Source organism: Camponotus vicinus, unplaced genomic scaffold (assembly GCF_025532165.1).
Source record: "Camponotus vicinus isolate PSW18456_S1 unplaced genomic scaffold, iyCamVici1.0 SCAF_9, whole genome shotgun sequence".
NCBI classification, from domain to species: Eukaryota; Metazoa; Arthropoda; class Insecta; order Hymenoptera; family Formicidae; genus Camponotus; species Camponotus vicinus.
This window is the reverse complement of record NW_028141981.1, coordinates 2,654,923-2,678,405: the sequence shown is the minus strand read 5'-3', so window position 1 is coordinate 2,678,405 and position 23,483 is coordinate 2,654,923. Positions and strand designations below refer to the sequence as shown.

The following is a 23,483-nucleotide window of genomic DNA, read 5'->3' as shown; positions in this document are numbered from 1 at the left end:
TAGTAGCCATTACGGTGTATTATGTTCGCGCTAAACGTTCTATCTACTGCGGTGCTACGCTCCCACCTGATTTTAGAACATCATACTAGAGTTCGGTATGTGGATTTCCACTTTTATAGAATATATATAATATATTATAGAATATATGTCTTATATAAGAAAATCTCTAATCTTGTATAAGGAATATGTTATAAGCGTCTATCATAAAGTTCATAAATATTTATCGCGTCTCTCTTGATCCGTAAAATTTTCAAGATATTTTCATCAAAAAAATATTTCGTCTACTTAAAACTTTCTCCCCTTCTTAGATATTATTTACATTTTTAAAAATTAATTTTAGATAGAGAAAAGTCCAGAGAAAAATAGCAGAAGATTAAAACTATAGAATCTGTCGGACTCCAGTGTAATGTTCGAGAGTTGAAGTGTCGTGCTTGATAATTAGTGCAACTATATATATATATAGTACACCTAAAACATAATTCGCGTCTATTAGAATACTTCGATTCCTTAATTGAATCACGTACTTTTTAAAAAAAATTAAAAAAAAAAAAATTTTACTCCGAAAAGCGGAGAACATTAAAAACAGATACTTGTTTCTAATGTATGTAATTTTACATAAACATACATTCGAATATAAAAAAAATATTTCAAAATCTCAATATCAGCATAGTAGTAATTAGAATATCTTTTTACAGTAGTTTTTTAATGTTTTAGTGAATATTTATATCTTCAAAAATAAAAAATTTGGGGTAATTTATTTTTTCTAAAATGAATTCATTTTATATTTAATATTATATATAATATATATAATATATATAATTTATTATTATATATATTATTTATATTTTTATATATATTATATATAATTTATATTTAATATTATATATATATATATATATATATATATATATATATATATAATATTGAATATATATACATAATATTCAATATATAATATATTGAATACATATATGTAAAATATGTATAAGTGTGTGAATATTTAATATTATTATATTTAATAATATTTAATAACAAATATATCTCGATTTTTCTTTTCAATAATAATATATATTCTGCTCGTTGCGCGCGTCGCCACAATATCTCTCTACGTGTGAGTGTGCACATTGCGTGCACGTCGCACACATGTCACTGTGCATGTAACGCACGTAAAGTGCGTTCCGCCTCATACGTCTCGCACGTACATATATATTGAACATACACGTGTGAACCGTCACGCGACATGCTCGCATGTACATCGATATTTATATCATCTAATAATGTAACTCTCTGCGGGAGATTTTTGTCACAATACGCACGTGCACGCGTGTATACACGCATTTTTGTAGATGCAGACATGCATCCTGTTCTATAATCGCGTTTGATTGTAATCACAAAACATAATTTCTTTTCCTCTTACTTTTCTTGCTTTGCACAACATGATCGTGAAATGGAAACGTAAATAACGTGCGTTTGTATAATTGTACTACGGTAATATTTTAATTGTATATGATAAGTGTGTAATAGCGATAGCAGCAGCAGTGGCAAATAGTTATAATAGCACTGTTGGTTTTCATTATAGCAAAATTCTTCTTCTTTTCTTTAGCTTTTTTTCTTTCTTCTTTACCCACAATCGCGCGTGTAACGATAAACACATTTAATTATTACAAAATCATATATACAAATATATGCGTATTCTTGCCATTCAACAAGATTCCCAACGATCTCCTCGATCTATGTATAAGTATGCATAGCATCGCATACTAATAATGTGTTATATACGCACATATATGTGTTTATTGTGTGTACATTTGTAGGCGTACATACGCAAATCATGTTCAATAATGATTTTCGTCGCCGTAAGAAAATTAATTACATATAATTCGCACAAGAAACGCTTACACTCACTTGGCATATCGCGTGGGACACCTCAGTTCTTATTAGTTTTGTATTATTTAATGTGCTTGGTAAGTGCTATCTTACACGACACAGTCAATTTCATTCACTAAACGATTAAATCTATATATATAAACTAGTTGTAACAGGCGAGACGTATTTTTATACATTGATCAAATAAGAATTCTATGTTTCTCCGGATAATTAATATATTATTTAGTCTACCTAACAATGCGTTAATTGTCCTTTAACAAATATATTAATTGCGAAACCTTTCAGCGAGCGAAAAACTTCACTTGACTTAATTCTAGAGTTCGTTATTATCATTTTATAATTCTCTATAAATTATTTACATTTTATACTGTGCAACACAACGATATATTTGTTGCATGTAAATAATAATTCACATTCCTTCTTTCGTGCATACATATAAATGTATGTATGCATATGTACTCACAAAACACATGCAAAAAACACGCACACATGCACGTACATACGCGCACGCACACACATATACATACATACATGTATTTTGTCACAAATATGCAAGAAAATATCTCTTTGAATTGTCAATAATTCAAGTTACATCTTTGGATGTGGCCAAAAATAGATTTAACTAACACGACAGATCATAGGTGGGATCTTTTCGATGAAGGATGGTCAATCGTACATTGATTAGACTAAAATACATTATCGGTGTTTTATACAGGAGTTACTTTCGCAAAATAAAAATATGTACATTACAATTAATAAATATAAAATACATAGATTTTCTTTATTTATACATTATTAAGCCTCATGGTTAAAATGAGCGAGTCTGATTAACGACGCATTGACCGATCCTTGTATATATATAGTTATGTGTATTATAGAATTTTCAAATTATTTAATATTATATTCCTATGATGCAGATTAATAATTTATTCAAGATTATTCGATATGCACGGTATAAGAGCATCTTTTTAAATTTATTTCTCTCTCTCTCTCTCTCTCTCTTTCTATATATATATTTATACATATATACTGCTGAATCGATACTGATTAGGTTAATAAAACGTTCTATCATTTTTTTCATTATTACATGTAGGCAATTAAGTATCTATACCTGATGGGATTTCATGTAATATCGATTTTCAATAAAAAACAGAAAAAAAAACAAGAAAACATATACAAATCTAAGTATGTAACTACGATAAAAATTCCATCAGGTATGCCACTAATTTGTGCTTTATCGATTAAATGTGTAACAAAGAAGTACATTTTTGAGACTTTAAAGTAGCAGCCCTATCACAGTGTGGCTCGGAGTGAAGGCGATTTTTATCGATTTAAAAATGATCAGAAGTATTTATAAAACAGACTCTATTTGCTTGATGATCAGAAGTATTTATAAAACAGACTCTATTTGCTTGATTTCTTTTTCAGGTGGTTCTAAGGGTGACGGCGCAGTTTCTATTATTTCCGGTAAGTCCTCCTCGTTCTCTTCCTCAATATCTTCGTCAATTGGCGTCAATGTATCTAATATCACAGGTAGAGTCTACAACAATAGAATAATTAATGCGATTAAATCCTATTAAGTGCAAACACGTATTGGATGCTATATTATTATAATTTACTTTTATAAAATAATCTTTATTAAAAAGAAAGAATTAGTACAAATTATATATTTTTACCTGCGGTGTAGTGCACCGTTTCATAGCAGGGGCCATGAAACTAGTAACAGTGCTTACAAGGAAGAAAAACCCTGCCATGAAAAACGGGATGCTATAACTTTGCGTTGCGTCGTAAACAGCGCCTGCTAAAGGTGACCCAACTATAGCTGCAGCCCCTCTGAACAGAATTAAAAGGCCGAAAGCGTTCGTTAATTTATCTAATCCCAAGAGATCCACCAAAATGATTGATGTTAACGAGATATACCCAGCTGAAAAATTATAAAATTACATATAAGGATAAAATATTAAATATATTCAAGACCAAATTTATACAAATATCACATTTTAATAGTTAAAAATAATAATAATTTCCAGACATAGATATTAGATAATTGTACGGTTGAAATACTTACATATTGCTATTCCGAAAAATATGCTCATGATAATATAAGCAGCGTAAGTATGGCAAAATGGTGTTGCGGCTACTGCGATTGTAGATATAATTAAGCAAATATTGTTTAACAGTAAGGAATCGACTTGCGGAAAGTCGGCGACATATCCACAAGCTACACGACCTATAGTGTTCGTTATTCCAATGATGGATAATAAGAACGATGCAGAATTGCTTTCAATCCCCTTAAAAAAAAATAAAACATAGTTGATCGCATAGTATTATGCAACGCGATATAATGAATATTAATAAATAACGTACATCTAAGACCGCAGCATCCACCAGATATACAAAAGGAACATATAATCCAGCCATGCCAAACACATTGCTAATACCAATTAGAAGAAAAACAGGATCCTTCAATAAGGACATATCCATCATCGTTGCTAGAGCTTCCTTAAATGAGTCGGGTAATACCAAGCAAGGACATAAAGGTTCTAAGAAATGAAAATTTATGTTAGCTTTTTTTGAAATTTTTAATAATATCGATTGAATTTTGATATCGGAAACAATGTATATACATACGTTGCTCTTTCTCAATATCAATGTCCTTCATGTCACCACGTACAGATTTAGGAATAGATATAACACTTTGACGATAATTGGCGAGAGATTTCTGGCTTTGGTATTCTGGTAAATTGACTACGCTACCGCTGTAGAAAATATCTTTTCTCGATAAGGGACGGACCATCATTGGTTTTTCCTTTGGGATACTAGTTTTACTGGTAGTAAAAGTAATACTCTCACCATCCTAGTACAAACAAATATTATAATTATTAAATTAAGAGAAATATACGACTAATTTGTCTAACAATGCATAAATCTAATTAACGTATTCTCTCTCGTAAGATAAAACATTCAAATCTGTAAATGTATAAACTTACATCAACTTCAGCGTTATTATTTCGCGATCCCAGCATACTACTTGTGGAAAGTCTCAGATGCAAGCTCTTTCTGATATCTCCATTAGAATTAAGCGTTGTCCTAGAGTTTTTTATTGCACTAAGGCTAGGCTTGTAGCGCTCGCTGGTACTCGTTTTACGAATTCTATCGAAGAATGGCACAGAGCCGTTTTTAGGCAAACCTTGAACATGGGTCGTGAAAGCTGGCTGCGATGCGTTTCTGGGGATTATCGTCTTATTAAATTCATTCTCGGGCTTCTCCGCGTCCTTGGCATCTTTGGTTTCGTCGATATTCTTGTTTTTAGATTTACTCGAAATATTCTTTAAATCCATACTGCCACTATCACTAGTATGTCCACTAGAAGAGTGCTCTTGCACCTTCACTTCGGATATAGTCGGAAGGGTTGGTACCGTTGGAACTGGTGTTAAAGGAGTTCCTTTAATATTATGGGTATTCAATGAAATACTTCTTATGTATTTCTTATGTATTATATTGTTTTTTATGATGACAGGTATATCTCTTCATATAATCGACATGATAATTATCTCGATTATTCGAGGAGGCGTAATTGTCATTATGAAAACGATATAAGTAACATATTTTTATTCTGAGATAATTAAATAAGAGATAATTTTGTATATTGAGAATATTTTTTAATAATATCCTTAAAAATATAATTAATAAATTAAATAAAAGTTTAATTAAAATTTAATTAAATTTAATGAAAATTCTTCCTAATTAATATTCTTTTACCTTTATATAATTTTATATCTTATGTAATATATATACACAAAATTAAAATATATGCTTTAAGAATATATAACATAAGAATATGCAATATCTTTTAAAATCTTTTATATGAAGCTTATATTTACTATTTATTTTGTATAACATATTATATATATATAAGACTATATAAAAAACAAACAATATAATTAATTTAAAAATAAAGAAAATACAACTTAAAAAATAAAAAAAGTAATTTTTGGCTCGTTATCTATCTGAATAAATTACGATAAATTAAAATTAACTTGATTTTTTATATTTTTATGACTTGTGTCGACTTCACAATTATAACAGCATATATATACGAATCGCCAAAGAGTTTCTTACCAGGCACTAATTGGTCTAAATTGAAGCTGGAATGAACACCAGGATCAATATTGATGGGCATTTTCATTCTCTTTTCCATAGATCCGTCTGGCAATTGTACCATAAAATAAGAGCCACCGATACTACCACGTTCCATCTGAAATCTCTTCTCCTCGGCCATTCTTTGTAACAATGGTTTAACGGAAGAAGATTTCGGATATTCCAAAGGTCTCATCATGGCACCAAATACCTAAAAATCATCTGTTAGAATTATCAGATATACGAGATATATCAGATATATCTCGATTAATTTAACGCGTTGTTGCTCCTACACAAGCAAAGTAGCAAAGCATAACACGAGTGAGATATTTCACTGTTTACTTACTGCACAATTTAAGATGAGGCCAGCCAGGATTAAATTTGCTCCCTTCCAGCTGTATGCTTCCAGTAACATAGTTGCGAGAGGTGCGAACGCGAACGTGCCGAATCCCGACCCGCATACAGCGATACCAGTAGCTAAAGATCTCTTGGTTTCAAAATAATAGCCTACGCAAACTACTGCGGGTAGATATATCAAACCAAATCCAATTCCTAAAAGAGCAATATATATATAAACTAGAAAGAAACTGGCGAGGCGTAAAGAATAATTGCGCAAATATGGCGAAAAAATGTAGATTATTACGCACCTCCCATAACTCCGTAAGTCAACATAAGCATATTTACACTGCTTGAAAATGTTGAAAGTACAAATGCGGCGGCGCCTAAGAAACTTCCTGCCATACATACTGCTCTACAACCATACTTATTCGTTAAAGCACTGACGACAGGGCCTATGACAAAAAAAGATTATATATATATATATATATATATATATATATTTATTTTATATATATATATATATATATATTTATTACAACTTGTTTTAATTGCCTCTTTAATTTAAATTCTGACTAAATAATTTAATTTCCTTTTACTAAGATAAAATGCAGATGATTAAAAGATAAGCTTTGATTATTCTTATATATTGATACTAAAATATCTTTCAGTAATATTATATCTTCATAAACAAAACTTTCATTAAGAGATAAGCTTTGATTATTCTCATATATTGATACTAAAATATCTTTCGGTAATTATATCTTTATAAACAAACCTTTCATGAAGAGAAAATTAACTTTTGATATAAAATAGGAGATATTAAAATATATTTTTGGTAACCAATGTTTTAAAATCCGTGATTTTGGAAATATCGTATCCATCTTACCAGCGCTAAGGTACATTCCAGATAGCAACGAGCCGACCCAAGCGGTTTTGCCTTTTCCTTCCGCAAAGTATTTAACAAACTCTCCTAGAAAGACGCCGAACGTATAGGCGATACCATCCACTATCATGTTACACATAAACGATGCAAATACCACCACCCAACCATAACCACCATCAGGTGGGGGTGGTATATCATGGTATTCGCAGAGCGAACCTCCCTCATCTTCCGGCGAAGCTTCATCGCCACCCGGTCCATCGGCTCCCGTTAATCTCGATTGTTCTTCTACAGAATATTCGCTCTCCGTCTGAAAAGAAGCATAACAATATAATTTTTATTTTTGCAAATTTATATAAAATAACATTTTAAATATATATATATATATATATATATATATATATATATATATATATATATAATATTATATAATATATAATAACATATAAAAGATAATATATAAAAAAAAAAAAAAAATATATATATATATATATATATATATATATATTAAATAATAATTTTTATATTATAAAAAAAGCGGTTAGAGAAAAGAATAATTGATATTAATTTCAGCTATTTATTTTGTATTATTATCTGTATCATATATTATAATCTTGCATTTTATATTGTTGAAATATGATAGAAATTGAATAAATTACAGCTCTCTTATTATACATCTCGCAATATAAATTTTTTATGCTCCAATAATTTAGTACAGATAATTTTATGACACAATCTGAACTGCAAACTAATAATTTCGCAGAAAAACCGGAAAATGCATATAATTGAAGATACTGTCTTATACTTCGCAACACGAATACGTTGCTTTCGCCTTGAATGAGACTTGCAGTTCACCTTGAATGCTCTAAGAAAAAGTCTTCTTTCGTGACGATGCACGAACAAGTATTTATTTCTGTAATCACTGACTTATGAAATGTTGTCGATTAGACTCCTTATCATTCAGATCACATACAATAAAATGCGATATTATTTCGGCACATTGAAAGAAATCACACGTGGAAAGATAATTTAAAATCATGTTTTAAATTCAACCAATAATAAATTTATTTTTTTACACATAATGAAAAAAATCCGACAAATCGCGCATGTGCAAAAATATGCTCGACTCAATGACAGTGATTTTGTTAATGGTCCAGAAATTATCGCGGAGTGTAACATAAGAAGAGTGCTATAATGATAGGATGATATCATAACGCAAATGCTAGCATAGATATTAAATAGCTATTGTGAATTAATCAGTCTCTAAGGCGAGCCTAAATAATATATAGCATCACTAGAATATAATAGAATATAGTATATAATGTATCGCTAGAATCAAATTGATAAAGAAAAATTATTTTCAATTCAAATTGCATTTCTCCTATAATATAATTGGATTTATCGCTAAATTATTAATATATGACTCATATGAAAAAACGATAATTAATTAGAGTGAATAATTTAAAAAATTTTTTTACTACACGCATGCTTTTTCATGAAGAGAGAAAAAGAGGGATTAATATAAATGTGTAGGTGCATTAAAACTAATGTTTATTGAGATAAAAGCGATGATGGAGATAGGATACGTCGCGATAGGCTCGCTATCAGTGTTATATAAACACATCGGATAAATTAGTTTTATTAAAGGCGTGCTTTCTTACATAAACGAATATTGTTGAAAATGTACATAATAGAAAATCTAGAAACGTTATTGACATTTCAATCGAAAATTCATAATTTATAAAATTTATATTTGAATTTTTTATGAATATTTATAATATAAATATGCACAATGCTTCAATAAGTAATTTTAATTATATTTTTTTATTAAGATTTCTTTGTTTATATTTGTCAAATATTATATATTATAAAATTTTGTGACTTTTTTTCTGAAACATCTTGTACATGTTATTATTTTTAAATTATTATTAATTGTACTACTTGTATATCAAATTGATTTTAATAATAAATAAAAATTTATAAATACAGCTTTTTGTATCTAAGATTTTATTTAATGGATTTTTCGCAAACAGATAGTGGATTTGCTTAAAGCTATATATAAAACATATTAATTTATTCAATTATCAAATATATCATTTTAATTTAAATCTCAGATATATTGTGTCAAATGCTACAATATTCAATCAAATAATAATTTCAATCATGAACTTTAATAAAAAAATATATGGGGATATTAATATCGAGGAGGGAAAATATCGAGCAACACCTACGCGATACGATTAATCGACAACATTTTAACATTTATAAGTCTTCTATAACATAATTACATGAGACTATTGAATTACGAGAATTAATAAAAGCATTTAATATTTAAATTTTGTATTAATTATTTCAACAATCAGAAGATAAGCAATTATTTTAATTACTAGTATTTCAATAATATTAGCCAAATGATTCTTCTCTATAATTTTATTAATTCTCCAGCAAAATTAGATATAATAAGAATGATAAAATATCATAAAATTATGCAATTTTTCGATTATATGTACCATCGTAAAGTTAGTAAATATCGATTTACTTGATAGAAAAGATTAGCAAAAATTATGCGAAACTGTAATATACATATCTCGCTTCTGTATATCTTACTACAAGATATATATATAATTAGTATAATTAATTCCATTTTTGTAGACTTGGATCAACGACTTTGCGTACCGCGGCCGCGAAGACGAATTTAAATGCAGCGCGTGCGCTCCCGTTTACGTTCGCGCGGATGACTTGGCCGAACGGAAGGTCACAGCTGATCAGCTGATCGCGCGCTGTCATTCCGATCGCGCCACCCGACGACGAGACGCACAAAGCTCACCGCAGGAATCGCTCACGTTCACATTTGACCTTGCTGTTTTTTAGCATGGTATTACTATTGCACACACGGTATTACTATGTTACGCGCCATTATAATGCGTACACAAAGTGCGTTACGGATCGTGCGTACAAATGCAATAGCGTATCCTTTCGTCACGGGTAATCGCCAGTCAACCATCAAGGCTGTCACATGTCACCTTTCTTCGTAAAGAACTTTGTATTGTGCGACTGCGCCAGTAATTATAGACGATGCATAAAAACGATTATCATCCAGCACGGCTGAAAAACTACATAAAAATGCACGCGAATAAAAATAAACGACACACTTGGATAGATTATGTAGAAATCGACAACGGAAATACGAAATGTAGAACACGCAGAAATGCATCGACTGTAATGTAAATTTTTTTACTCCAACAGAGTAACTTTTACGAGGAAATTTTCATTGTTCGCAACAAAGATCTATATAACGCTTCTCCTTTATATATCTATAATGGAGTAACATGGAAGGATCTGACATTTTCAAAAAATATTCCGATACTTTTTGTACGTTTTTCAGATCTTTTTTTAAATTTTTGCTTGCTCAGGCTTAGGTAGTCGCTGATTACACCGCTGCATCCGGCAATAAACGAGTCACGTAGGAAATGAGATCATTGCGTTCCAGTATTCGGAGAAGCGAAAAGATGGAAAGGAAAGAAGGATAGATTTTTGAATATAACCGACAACACACACCAACACACAATTATATCCATATACAAACCGTACCGAGCTGATCTTGCGGACGCGACGCGAGCCGTACTGCGACTTGTTGAGTGACACGCGCGACATTCTACGAACCGCCTTAAACCGTCAATCGCTCTTCTCTCTCTCTCCGGCGCCCTTTTTCCCTTCCTGCAGCTTCCTCCTCTCTTTTCGCTCAAAACAGCGTTCTATTTTCGAGCACGCTCGACGCGACACGAGCGATTCGGCGCCGCTCTCTTCGCTCGCGAGAGCGGCTTTATCCTCGGCAGATTCTGTACTCCGCTTTATCGTTTATGTTTCTTCCACACTTTTTTTCACTCTATCACCACTGTCTCTCTTTCTCTCTCTCTCTCTCTCTCTCTCTCTCTCTCTCTCCTTCCGGCCCGCCAAACCGCCCGTCTAGAATCTCACTCGTCGTAATCTGCTGCCATGTCGACTACGACTGTACTACTGGCGCACTCGCGCACTCGCTCGCTTAGCGCACTGCCATCGCCATCGCGCGCAGCGCACGCCGCGTCGGTATCCGATAACTTGCTTCGGCGAGGTAGAAATGGTGGGAGAATGATCCCTCGACCTCCTCGATGCTCCAAGGAGAGCGCCCTGAGGACAAGATACGAGGATGTCCTCGATATAGCCGCTATATATAATAAATAGTTTTTCCTGCAATACAGCTGTTGATTTTTCACGCACACTTTTCAAATTTCTTTCTCTGTGGAAGTTATTTTTTTAAATATTGTCTAATTCCGACAAAAGGATTAAATAAGTTTCTCCGTATGTCAGTTTTCTTCACTTGCTCCCATCTTTTCTTTTTAGTGCGAATTGTCTTTTGTCAGAAATTATTTTTCATTTTATGTTTATTTCTGTTGTGTCTTAAGGCAGATTGACTGTGAAGTTGGATAATTTTATTAATTTCTGCAATTTGAATTTCTTCGTCACATGTATCTTGTTTGTATTTGCTTTTAAAATATTATTTTTCCAAATTTTAACTTTCACAAAATTGTCTTACTTATCTTTCTTTTATTGCCTTTCTTGAAGTTAAATTTAAAAAGAAGTTAGCTTCTCTCGGTGAAAAGATGCCAAGCAATATCCGTGACGACTGCGCAGTAATGTTTCTTCTCAAAGTGCGCACGTGCCAAGTGACTCACGTGCTGCGAACAAAAGATGCATGTGCAATACAATGTACTCGCGATGAGCGCTTTGTCTAGTGCCTCTTCTTTTGTCGCGTTTTCTCACGTCGATATAATACGCCACTTCTGTTCGGATACTTAAACTCTGTCTGTCAAGAATCAATCAAACGATTGCGAGCACTTTAAAAATGCAACGAGAATGTATTTGATGTTTTCTCGCATTCAATGCAACCATCAAACCCAATCCTTCCAATGATAAGTTTCTGAAATTTAATAAATATCTTCCCTTCAAAAAAAAACTCTGGAAAAAATGAGATAAAATTTTCGAAAAACAGAGAAAAACACAAACAGAATTAAAAGAATTAAAAATAGTTTAGCGTTCCTTTTTAGTTTTCTTTAAGCAAATTCCGATGTATTTTCGCGTCAAAGAGAAAAATACGACTCGGCGTAAAAAAATATGCTCCTGTCACGGGCATCGTTCAAGGAGAATGATTGGCGCCCGCGTATTTCACTGACGTCGAAAGAAAATAATACGATGCTCGTGTATTATTCGTCCAATTATTCAGTTTTCCCGTACTTTCATTTTCCTCAGTTTTGAATCTATTTCTTCGCGATAGAATCGATGTTTCCTGTATTTCTGCGTTAATCCTGATACATCTTTAAGCTTTCTGCGCAAAACAGTCGAGAGCCCTTCACTGAAGCGCGTCTCGATACACTCACGTGCAACGATCGCGGATAATTGCGGGTAATTCACTGGTGCTTTTTCGAATCTCGTTGATCGAACTTTCTCGACACTGACAATTTGCGCAATTGTCAAGAACGATGCAGCGCCTTAATATTCGTCCAGAGTAGCACTATATCGAGAATATCCGCGGCGCAGCACGGCAGATTCTATTTATATTCGCGCGGCGATTGTCGAAGCTCGTCGAACTTCCGCGAATAAAGCGCGGGTCGTCCTTCCTTGTGTTTCGTTTCTTAAATTGAGCCTCTGTTTTTTCTGCTACCGCGCATCAAGAAGTGAAAACGATCACGATGTTGTCCGTCACGAGCTCTAACTAAGAGGAAAATCAGCAATCTCGATTTCTCAGAGCGAGCCGAAGCGAACAGACCGCCACTTGACACGATTGATACGCGATTTAAAGCGTAATTTCCCGAGGAAAATCATATGTTCGATGTAACGCGACGTTTTCGAAGCAAATCGAGTTTTGCGATGACCAACATTTTGCCAGATATTGATTTAAAAGACGATTCTTCCAAAGTTGTACGTTGACGTTGACAGCATCACGGCTTGATTAATCTTGCGCAGAAGACGGAACGTATGATCCAGGTCAAAGCAAAGCGCGGCACTGCGCGAAACTCATCTACCTACATATCACCGAAAGGCATGTTTACGCACACTCTCGTTTATGCGCGTGCGTTCCCCACTCGGACTCGAGTTGCGTGGCGCGTCACGGTGAAATGTATTCGCTCTATGGTGTCAAGGGATCCGCGTCATCCGCTAATTTCTTAACAGGGACGTTTTGCATTATTTTGAAACCCTAGTTCTCATATGCATATACATTTATTTTATGAATTTCACTTTTGTAACTTTGGATTGTATTATGCATACAAACACACACATACATTGCTCTGAATAATAATATGTTTTGTGGTATTGTGAATATTTGTGTGTGCGTTTGAATATAATAATTTAGGTATTTTATCATTGCATGTTTTAGAATTGAGGTCTTTAAAAAAATCAGATTTTAGATTCTCTTCTTCTAACATAGTTATAAAACAAAAATACCAGTTTCACCCAGTAATAATCTTCGTTTTGTTTGAAACTAGAAGAAAAATAAATGAGAAATAACAGCTTTTCACTTTTGGATTCTATTATACATATACACACACACACATACATTGTTCTGAATAATAATATGTTTCTTGGTATTGTGAATATTTGTGTATGCGTGTGCGTTTGAATATAATTTAAATATTTTATCATTGCATGTTTTAGAATTGGGATCTTTAAAAAAATCAGATTTTAGATTCTCTTCTTCTAACGTAGTTATAAAAATGCCAGTTTCACCCAGTAATCATCTTGGTTTTGTTTGGGATTAGAAGAAAAATAAATGAGAAATAACAGCTTTGCACTTTTGTAATCTTGAATTCTATTATACATACACACACACACACATTGCTCCGAATTATAATATGTTTCTTGGTATTGTGAATATTCGTATATGCGTGTGCGTTTGAATATAATTTAAATATTTTATCATTGCATATTTTAGAATTGGGATCTTTAAAAAAATCAGATTTTAGATTCTCTCCTTCTCATATAGTTAGAAGACAAAAGTACCAGTTTCATCCAGTAATAATCTCGCGAATAGTTTTGTTTGGGACTGAAGAAAAAATAAATGAGAAGTAACAACTTGATTAAATGAGTAATTTTATAGGCCTATTTTTGAAGGAGTTAATATTTGACGCATTTATTTTCGCTTCAATTAGTGAATGAGTCATTATAATTCACTGTGGTATTCTCGTATAACAAGGCATTAAATATTGAGACTTCTCAATTGAAAAGGGCTTTAGACGAATTTGACTAAATTTATAGGTGGATAATTAAAACTTGATAAAGCCAAAAATTTATATTATGAAGTAATTTTAGAGTTAAAAAAAGTGTGTGTGTATGTGTGTGTAATTCTTTTATACTTTTTATACATATATTGAATCTTTTAATAAATTCTCTTATAATAAATAATATATATAAAATCTCTTTCATATAATTCAAGAAATGTAAAAATATAAGGAAATTTATAAAGACAGATTCTCTCTTCTTCTCGAAGTTGACTTAAAGTCTTAATGGGCTGTTTATCTACTTGCGAGGTCTTCAATCGCATCTCAAAGATGAAACTTACGATGATATATTCCAGATGCTGATCCGCCGAATCGGCCATAGCCTGCATCTACGTGACTACAAGCTCGTTTCCCTTGGACTGTTAACGTAAAGATCACGGTGAGAGGACGTTCATTAACGATGCCAGTTGGCGAAATGTAAGATGAGTGGAATAATCGCAGAACACACACAATGTTCATAAATTTGGTCGAAACGCGGCCACGAGCTCCGATCACGCGAAACACTGGCAGCGCAGCGCGATGCTCATGCGACTGATGACGCTTATGAATTAATTAGATAATAACCAGCGACAATTAGAGCCGAAGACACCGACACTGAAAATACCATCTGCTTCTCATCTCTGCGGAAAAGTTTTCTAGTAAATTCCCGTGGCATGAAAGCGCACCAAGAGATAATAGATATGTCCGTCAAGAAAGTCCAGCTATAGATTTTCACGCGTTGATATTTAATTGAAATTTTATATAAAATTGCTAATATATTATGGTTCATATTCATATATTTTAAGAATTTTCAAATATATAAATTATTTTATAATAATTATCTTGATTGAAATATGAATGTTTTTTTTTACTATTTTTAAAATTTCAAGTTATAATTTGATATAAAATATTTCTAGGAAAAACAAAAGCTGAATTTTTTTTTATAAATTTATAAATTTACAAATTACTGTTGGAGCTTTAATTTTCTTTTCAGTTCTCCAGATTTTGTACAGTTTTTTCTTGAAAATTTTCAAGATTCTCAATAAGAAAAGCACATTATAAAATAAAATTTTTTAATTTATAATTTATTTTTAATATAATTTTCTTAATAAGAAAGTATTTTTATTAAATTATGAATATTTAATTAAAAATATTGATTATTCTCTTCAAAGAAAATATGTTTAGGATAGATTGTGATAATTAATAATGTACGTTATAACAAAGTTAAAATACTTCACAGCAGGAGATTGATGATTCTAACAGTTTTAAAGTTACTCATTTATGCGGTGTTTATCAGTCTGATAATTTGTTCGGAAGAGTTACAAGAACTGATAAAAATTGAAGTAGCCATTTCAAACGATAAAGGAAGAATCGATCATTATTTATCGAGTATGGGATATCATCTATTCTTTCTTCGTGAACTCGTTATTGCTATTTGCTTACGATTGTGATATTTGAAATTGCGATAAAAAAACGCAGTCCAAAGGGAAGAGCAACGTTCTCGGATACATCCGATGAATCACATTAGTATTGTTTGTGCATGCGTTCTAATTACTGCAACCTTACTGGATTGTACTGCCTGTTGATAACAAAGTCTGGGCGCTTCCGCACTGTATTCTCAGACAAACAATCGCTGATTACATTCAATGTGGTCGTCGTAGAAAGGGCATGTTGGAAAAAAAAAACTTTTTATCAGTAAGCGAAAGCTTTTACAATTAAAATTGTAAGATGTGAGAAAATTTCACTAGTTTGAAATAATAAAACTTCTTGCATAAATCTACGATATTATTGATGATATCAAAATACCTTTTTCGCAGAATGTGTATTTTATATTTTTTTGTTATAAACAATAATTATAAAATTTTTAATTTAGCTCGTGGAAACCTTCTTTATGCAAAAAAATCTGTCACTGTTAAAAATTATTAATGTGATGGAGAGTTTAATCAGTGAAAAATAATATGACAATGAAACAGAAATGCGATGTCATATCTATCAGTTAAACAACCGTGAATCCGAGAATCCCTCTTATTCGATAGCGAATGATAAGGAGTTCAATAACATAACACTTAAAAGATAAAAAAATTAAACAAAATAGATCTTAATCTTTTGAGTCTTAGGAATGCGTTCTAATTCAAAAATTAGATAGAAATCAGTCTCAATTCAGGAAAGTATCTTCTCGGATCGCTCTTCTGCATTTTTTGGGATTAAAAGCTTTTACTAGAGGATACTTGTAAATAAACATATTTATTAATATAATGTTCCTGATAAATGCGGCGAAAGAAATAAAAGAGAAATAACAAAGGAGAGAGAAAAGAATTATACGCATGGAAACGATGTAGCGTATCATCCGGAATATAATATTGTGTTTTTGTCGGGACTGCGGCGTTACATTATAAATTTCCTCGTCAACCAGCCTACAACCCACTTTCACTCGCGTATTTCGCGATTGTTCAATCGTTACGCACATTTTTATCATTTATCTTGCGAAAATCGACAAGTGATTGTCAAAAAACACGCGCAAGAAATGTATTTTAGATAAATATGCTATCATGTTCTATAGTGTATTATTAAATTACGTATATGTTTTCTTTTTGAGTTCACTTTAGATAAGATATGGAAAATATCTCATATTTTATACTCCTAGAATGTTATTTATATTTATAATAGATAAGATTAAACAAAATGTATAATATAGATTGTCGAACAATATATATTTTATGTTTGAGATTTTTCAAAAATAAAAGCAGCAAATTTAATATTTAGTAATTTGGAAAGAGAAAATCATTTCCACGATTCAGCTCGCAAACATTTAATTGTTCACACGCAATTGACTTTCCTCACCATTACTCTGCATTTATTATACGCGTAATTTATCTTTCCTATCTTTTAGTAACAGTGCGTAAACCGTCTGGAAATGTATATCTATATTCGCAGAATATATTATATTAACGACGAATGAATCATAATACAAAATGTCGAGTCGCCGTAAAACAATACGACTACACAAACAAAAATATAAGTCTAACATAGTCTCGAGTCAACGATGAGAAAACTTTTATATATATTTTTTCAAGTTTATCTATTAAATTCCAAGTTAATTTACTCTTGATATCTGAATACATATCAACAGCAAGTATTAGGAAATTGTGATGAATCATGAAGCAAAACTTTTCAAACAAATAACGATAATCTAAAGGACTTTAAACGCAGGAAATGAAGTTCCACATAAACATAAAAACTAATTACGTCAATACATAATTATACGTTGTTGTTATAAATGCGATATGTTATTATAATGAAATTCCATTGAAGAAGAAATATAAAAATTGGATTACGCCCACAGAAATAATCATACACCGTTGCTTCGCTATCGGTTCGATTCAAATTCCTGCTAACGCTGCGGAGACATGAGATCACTCAAGAATACGCCGACTATATTTGGAGTATATTATTGTTCGCGAAATTCGGTATATCCTTCGCGAAAGAAGAATGATACTGCGAAATTGAAGACACTGCTTTCTATTATAATTGCTTTTTACAAATTTTACAAATTTTATACGAATAGAAAATACGAAATTGCATATCGAGTTACCATTAATCATTATCGCGAATGATATTTTTGATGAACCCTAATATTAATATTATTAAAATAATTTGGAATAATGTTATTGCTATGGTATTTCCTATTATGTCAATAATTTGCATATTGATTATCAGGAATTAATATAATTTGGATTTGAGTTCAGATATCGAAAGAGAGATGTTATCAATATACGAAAATAATCTCTTCTTATTCGAACATATGATATAAAAATATGATAATTACAAATATATAAATTTCTAATTTATATATTAAAAATAAAATAAAATTCAATTTCTAATTTCTAAAAATAATATCGCGATTATCTAATGACATTTTGGACATGTCTGCGATTATATCATAATATTAAAAAAACACTTGCAATTATTCCATAATTGCGGTGTTACTGATATATGCAATTATATAATATTATATAACGATTTATAATATTATATAAACACTTGCAATTATGTTTATACTATATCAACACACTATTTCGAAACTATTTTACAAGCAACCATTGTGATTACCTTATTATTTTTAGGCGACATAATTGACGGTACCTCTCTGTACTGTTAATCGGAGGCGAATGCACCCTCGTGGGCGATGTGACGTGAATGAGCGAGATGGTACGAGAGCCACGGCACCTGATCCGCGCGCGATACACACGCGAAGAGGAGGCGTCGGCAGCTGAACCAGGCTAACACGGCGCGAAACGCGAATACGCGCTACGCGCGACAAAATGCGCTCGCTCAATCACCGAGCGACTTAATCGCACGGACGCAGGACGCCGTAGTCCATCCGTGATTCCCCACTCTGGGGAACGTCGCGCATCTTGCCGCGTTTATCCCCGTCATCATCGTCGTCATCGTCATCGTTGTTGCCATTTCGCTCCGTGTACCCCGTATTTCCTCTTCACCCGTCTCCCCACGCTGCATCCACCAATCTTAATCATCCGTCTTTCTCGCCCCCGCGCTTCTCTAAACGCGCCCGGCGACACATTACTCACGGGTACGCGCTCGTGCGAATAAAATCGCTCGAATCATCGAGAATGCAAAATTCTACATATATACTAGTCGCGGTATATTTTTCGAATACAGGAGTCCGTGACGCGTTTCTTAGGTATAATGTCTTTCTCTCTCCCTCTCTCCTTTTTTTCCCTGCGGTTACGTCAAGATTATCTAATCGTCACGTGTAAACGATCGTGGTAATCAAGCCTCTGAGATATAGGATCTCTATAGCTAATATGGCTTCAATTATTAAATATGTATATGTAGTATATAGTATGTATTAGGATGTTGAGAAAATTTTATCGGTGGATACTTTGATTAAAATCGATAGCATGTGAATATAAAAGAATGTTTATTGAGAAATAAAATATTTAATAAAATATTTTCGTTAAGGAAATTTTAAAAATTGGCCAAAAGATATATATATCTTAATTTCTCTTAATTAAAGAATGCATAATGGAAATGTAGTATCATACATATATATAATAGTATTCTCCTCGTGTATACATCGATTTTTGTCGCAATGCTGTCAGAACTATTAAATTTTAAAGCAAATCAAGATGCGGATTATGATAAATTATATTAAATAATAATGACATAATAATTATGTGCACGAATAGCAGAAAGTTTCTATTTTTTGTTAAGAACGAGAAAAAGACGCAATGATTTTTCGTTATGATTCTTATCAACACGTTGCGCGTAATTTATTCCATAAAAACTACTATATTATTTTGATTATCGGATATTATGATGGTAATATATATTTTTTTTCTAACGCGATATGCACTGCATTAATTGTGATAACGTTATCTTAATGTGATATTACCGCAGTTTCTCATGTTTGCAAGAATCAGATGATTTCATTGACGTTAAAGCTTTGCAGGAAATGCAAATATTACTTACGCATAGAGATACACATGGTACGTATCATGGTACAACCGGAAAATAGATGAGAGATGATAAGACTTATCGGACAAAAATAAGTAAAATTGTAGAATGACATTCTTAATAAAATTAGATAAAATTTTATATTTTATATCCAACTTATATTTTTTTATCCGATAAATTACTTTTCTCGATTTCAAATATACCTAATATATTTATTCTCTTTGTATTTTCTCTCTTTTATATTTCTATTTTAACTCATATATTAATCATATAACCAGAGCATAATAATTAATTCAACTTTTAATAAATTACAATGAAATTAAATTATGTATGTATTATTAACAATATATTTGGATTGAGAGAGAGAGTTTGAAGATTTAACTTTATAATAAAACAAAATGGTAAATATAGTAAGATATTTAAAGTTTTTAACTTCTTGGAGATATAGAGTCAGGATAAGTTTAATCCTTTAATTATAAGTATATAATAAAGTTAAAATCTCATTAAGCTTATTGCTTCATTTTTAATGATAACAAAATGCTTTATTGTTAAATATAAAAATTGCTTACTCTAAAAGAACGATTTTCTAATCAATCTGGTTTTATTCGAACTGAGGATAGATTTGAAAATCAAATAAAATAGAAGAGGTCATCTTTTTCAAAATAAAACATGCTGATGTCAGGATATTTTCTTTAGAAGTAAGCAATTTTTATCTTATTCTTGTTTAGCCTAATAAAAATCGAGATATATATAGTGAAAGCAAGTAAACAGATTATCGATTAAGATTTTCCATTATTCGTTAATTCAACATTTTATTAATTTATTTCAACATTGTATTTTATTTTATTAATATGGAAATAGTAAATAAGGATAATTTTTGATGCAATTGCAGTATATCTTTGTAATAAGCTTTTATACTAAAAAATATAAAAAAAACTCTAGCATATCTTTCGGAAAATTAGACTGTCATCAGATGTTTGTTTTAGAATTAGATCAACGAGAAAGCAAAGAACAATTTCTTATTATCGACGGGAGTGTTATTGACACAGTCTAAAATCGTATTTCGTGTTAGTAAATAGAGTATAAATATATTTTTTATTTTCTTATACCATAATACGATTTTAATTTATTCAAAAGAATTTATAAATTGATTTTAGCAGCGTCGTTTATTCTTCTCAATGAAAAAAAAATGTGTTAAATTAATTGTTCCAACTTTTAACATAAATCGTCTCCATAATAAGGTGATCAAAAACGAAATACTTACGATATTGTTCGCAACTATCATCGGCTTCGGGTGGATCTGCAGGCCATCGTCCTCGCCAATTTGCTCGCCAATCTGCTCGCGGCTGCTGGCAGGGCCCATTTCAGCACCGCAGCACCTCCCAGACGACAGACGGGCCTGGCTTTCCTTCTGGACGCTTCTTCGTCGAAATCGAGGCGTCGACAGCGCCTAAACCGATCGACTGATTTCTCGGATAATCGACACGAATCAGCGCAACCCCAACGGCGACTTACGACGCTTCCATCGGCATCAAAATTTTGGTAGAGATTCTATGGAAGTCAGCTTCCTCGGTTACGTCTACGTCCATTTGTCCTCCAAAAACGATCGAATTCTCGATTTTCTCCCTTGTATCTGTTTTCAAGCTTCACGTTTTTGTATCTTATTTTTGTCTTTTATTTGATGCGCTTATTAACTTTACCTCACCTTATGGGTTAGATTAATTTTCTCGGCACTTTTCTCGCGATCGCACTTTTAATTCGATGATTAAGAATGTGAAAATAATCGATCGTGCGGAATCGTGCGAAAATTCCTCTCTTCGCACCTTCTTCGAAAAATTACTTCCACACAGATTATTAGTTATCCACTGACAAACTTTAGAGTTTAAACTTAAAATTTAGCCGCAGCAGCATTTAAAGTGATCCTCGTTTCTCTATTTTCTCGTTATCATCGTGAGAATTTGAAATGCTTCCGAATGCCGGTGATATATTTTCGTTATTTTTCACAGCGACGTCTAGAGGAGGTATCTGGGGCAACTTCGATTTAATTCGACTTCGTCGATATCTCGGTAACCTGCTTGCACTGACTTCAACGATAGTGTAAAACATATGATTTTCCTTTCGTAATCTCTTCGGATCCCTTCGCGAAACCGGTTCTTTAGCAATGACGAGAACGATTTTCCAATGTTATCACTTTATCCTCGCCGTCCTTTTGTAAATATTTTGTAGATCCTTCGCGTATAAATATTATTGAGAGTCCCTCAGAGTTTCTGTCACGTTGCGACAACAACCGGCGCGAATATTTCACGAGAAACTTTCCCGGTAGCCTTTAGGTTATTCGCCCTTCTTCACTTTCGCGGTTGTTCCACGATGATCGATCGTGCCAGTTTCCTGACCGCTACCAAGAAGCTGACTGATACCGACGACGACGACGACGATGACGGTGCCCTTGCACACACCCACCGACCGGCTTCGAGTTGCACCGCGAGAAAAGGGGAAGAGATTTCGAGAGACGCGATCGCGTGGGGTGGAAAGGACGTCGGGCGAAAATCGGCCGCCGGTCTCGGGCGTGCAAAAGGATGAAGAGATGATGGAGAAAATCGTCCTCGTCGGGGAGAAGAGCTTCCTCTCGCCAGCAGGCTCTACCCCGCCGCGGGTGGGTAGCGCCGCGGCGCCCCAGAATCAATAAAACGCCCGTCCGGCCGTCGCCTGTCTTAGGTCCTTCCCGTCTGGTCTCTGCCTGCCGAGCTCTACCGTTTGCTCGCGCGACGCCGGACGTCCCGACGCGACGCGACGCGACGCGCGCCTGTCCGTCATCCCCGTCACGCTCACCCCGAGCGCCAATCCCTGGACGCGGCGGCACCGCGGTGTCGCGCCGCGCTCCGGCGCGATTTCGGCGGACCACGCGCACGCTCGCCCGCGTGCGAGACTCGCGCCGCGGGTCGATATTCAACCCCGCGGTCAGGAGCGTCCGCGGAGCAAGATTTGCGGAAAGCGCGTTCGCGGAATTCGTCGGCATTTCGGGGAAATTCAGGGTGGGCTATAGGGATGCGTTACGTGAAGGGCGTCTCTCTTTCTTTATTTCTGTAAAAAGATACTTTTTATCAAAGAGCGTCTCTCTTTCTTTATTTCTGTAAAAAGATACTTTTTATTAAAATGATGGAAAATATATGGGGAGCGAAAAAGAAAGAGAGGAAGAGGGGAATGAAATCGAGAAAAGAAATCATATGAGAAAGTTTTTTAACTTTATAATATTGAATGAAATATGTATGTTAATAGAGGGGAAAAAAGAATTATGAAAAATGTGCTTTATTGAGAAAGATACCATATGTTCGATATTAGATACTTTCTCTCTAACAATCACACTCGTTGCACTATATACACCCCTGCATATAATAGTTGCCGCATAATATCACACACAATATATTACAAGAATATTAGAAGTATTACTTTTTTTAGGAACGAGGTAA

At 33.1% G+C, this 23,483-nt stretch overlaps 2 protein-coding genes and 1 long non-coding RNA gene across 10 annotated transcripts in view; 2 read left to right on the top strand and 1 right to left on the bottom strand.

Annotated features, from left to right (window-relative positions):
• Nucleotides 1-3,418, top strand: part of LOC145977223 (protein arginine methyltransferase NDUFAF7, mitochondrial) — a 73,289-nt gene extending 69,871 nt beyond the window's left edge. Inside the window, exon 7 of the mRNA XM_083109031.1 lies at nucleotides 3,316-3,418. Within this exon, the coding sequence (XP_082965157.1) occupies nucleotides 3,316-3,325 (10 nt within the window). The 3' untranslated portion in view covers nucleotides 3,326-3,418. The remainder of the gene's footprint in view (nucleotides 1-3,315) is intronic.
• On the bottom strand, nucleotides 1,047-22,739 carry LOC145977217 (monocarboxylate transporter 9). 8 transcript variants are annotated; one of them, XM_083109003.1, is made up of 12 exons: nucleotides 21,722-22,739; nucleotides 21,281-21,649; nucleotides 7,253-7,556; nucleotides 6,675-6,818; nucleotides 6,374-6,579; nucleotides 6,010-6,238; nucleotides 4,878-5,332; nucleotides 4,519-4,744; nucleotides 4,255-4,430; nucleotides 3,956-4,178; nucleotides 3,564-3,811; nucleotides 1,047-3,427 (listed from the first exon to the last, which is right to left on the bottom strand). In XM_083109003.1, the coding sequence occupies exons 2-12, from the start codon at nucleotides 21,377-21,379 to the stop codon at nucleotides 3,278-3,280; spliced, it is 2,460 nt and encodes an 819-aa protein (XP_082965129.1). In that variant the 5' UTR covers nucleotides 21,380-21,649; nucleotides 21,722-22,739; the 3' UTR covers nucleotides 1,047-3,277. The 8 variants fall into 8 exon arrangements, with proteins under 8 accessions (XP_082965129.1, XP_082965132.1, XP_082965133.1 ...); XM_083109006.1 differs by lacking the exons at nucleotides 21,281-21,649; nucleotides 21,722-22,739 and adding exons at nucleotides 10,838-12,203; nucleotides 12,518-13,271; XM_083109007.1 differs by lacking the exons at nucleotides 21,281-21,649; nucleotides 21,722-22,739 and adding exons at nucleotides 10,838-11,961; nucleotides 12,518-13,271.
• On the top strand, nucleotides 12,341-20,164 carry LOC145977225 (uncharacterized). Its single transcript, XR_014440464.1, has 3 exons — nucleotides 12,341-13,322; nucleotides 14,856-14,938; nucleotides 18,663-20,164. It is a non-coding gene; the product is annotated as an uncharacterized LOC145977225 (long non-coding RNA).
• Nucleotides 22,740-23,483: the final 744 nt, after the last annotated feature.

Bases quoted from the DNA above. Each gene is read 5' to 3' on its own strand.
- LOC145977217 (XM_083109003.1), bottom strand. From the start codon at position 21,379: ATGGGCCCTGCCAGCAGCCGCGAGCAGATTGGCGAGCAAATTGGCGAG. The intron at 6,580-6,674 runs GTGCGTAATAAT...TTGCTCTTTTAG, and splicing joins GACTTACGGAGTTATGGGAG to GAATTGGATTTGGTTTGATA. The intron at 5,333-6,009 runs GTAAGAAACTCT...ATAATATTAAAG, and splicing joins TTTAGACCAATTAGTGCCTG to GAACTCCTTTAACACCAGTT.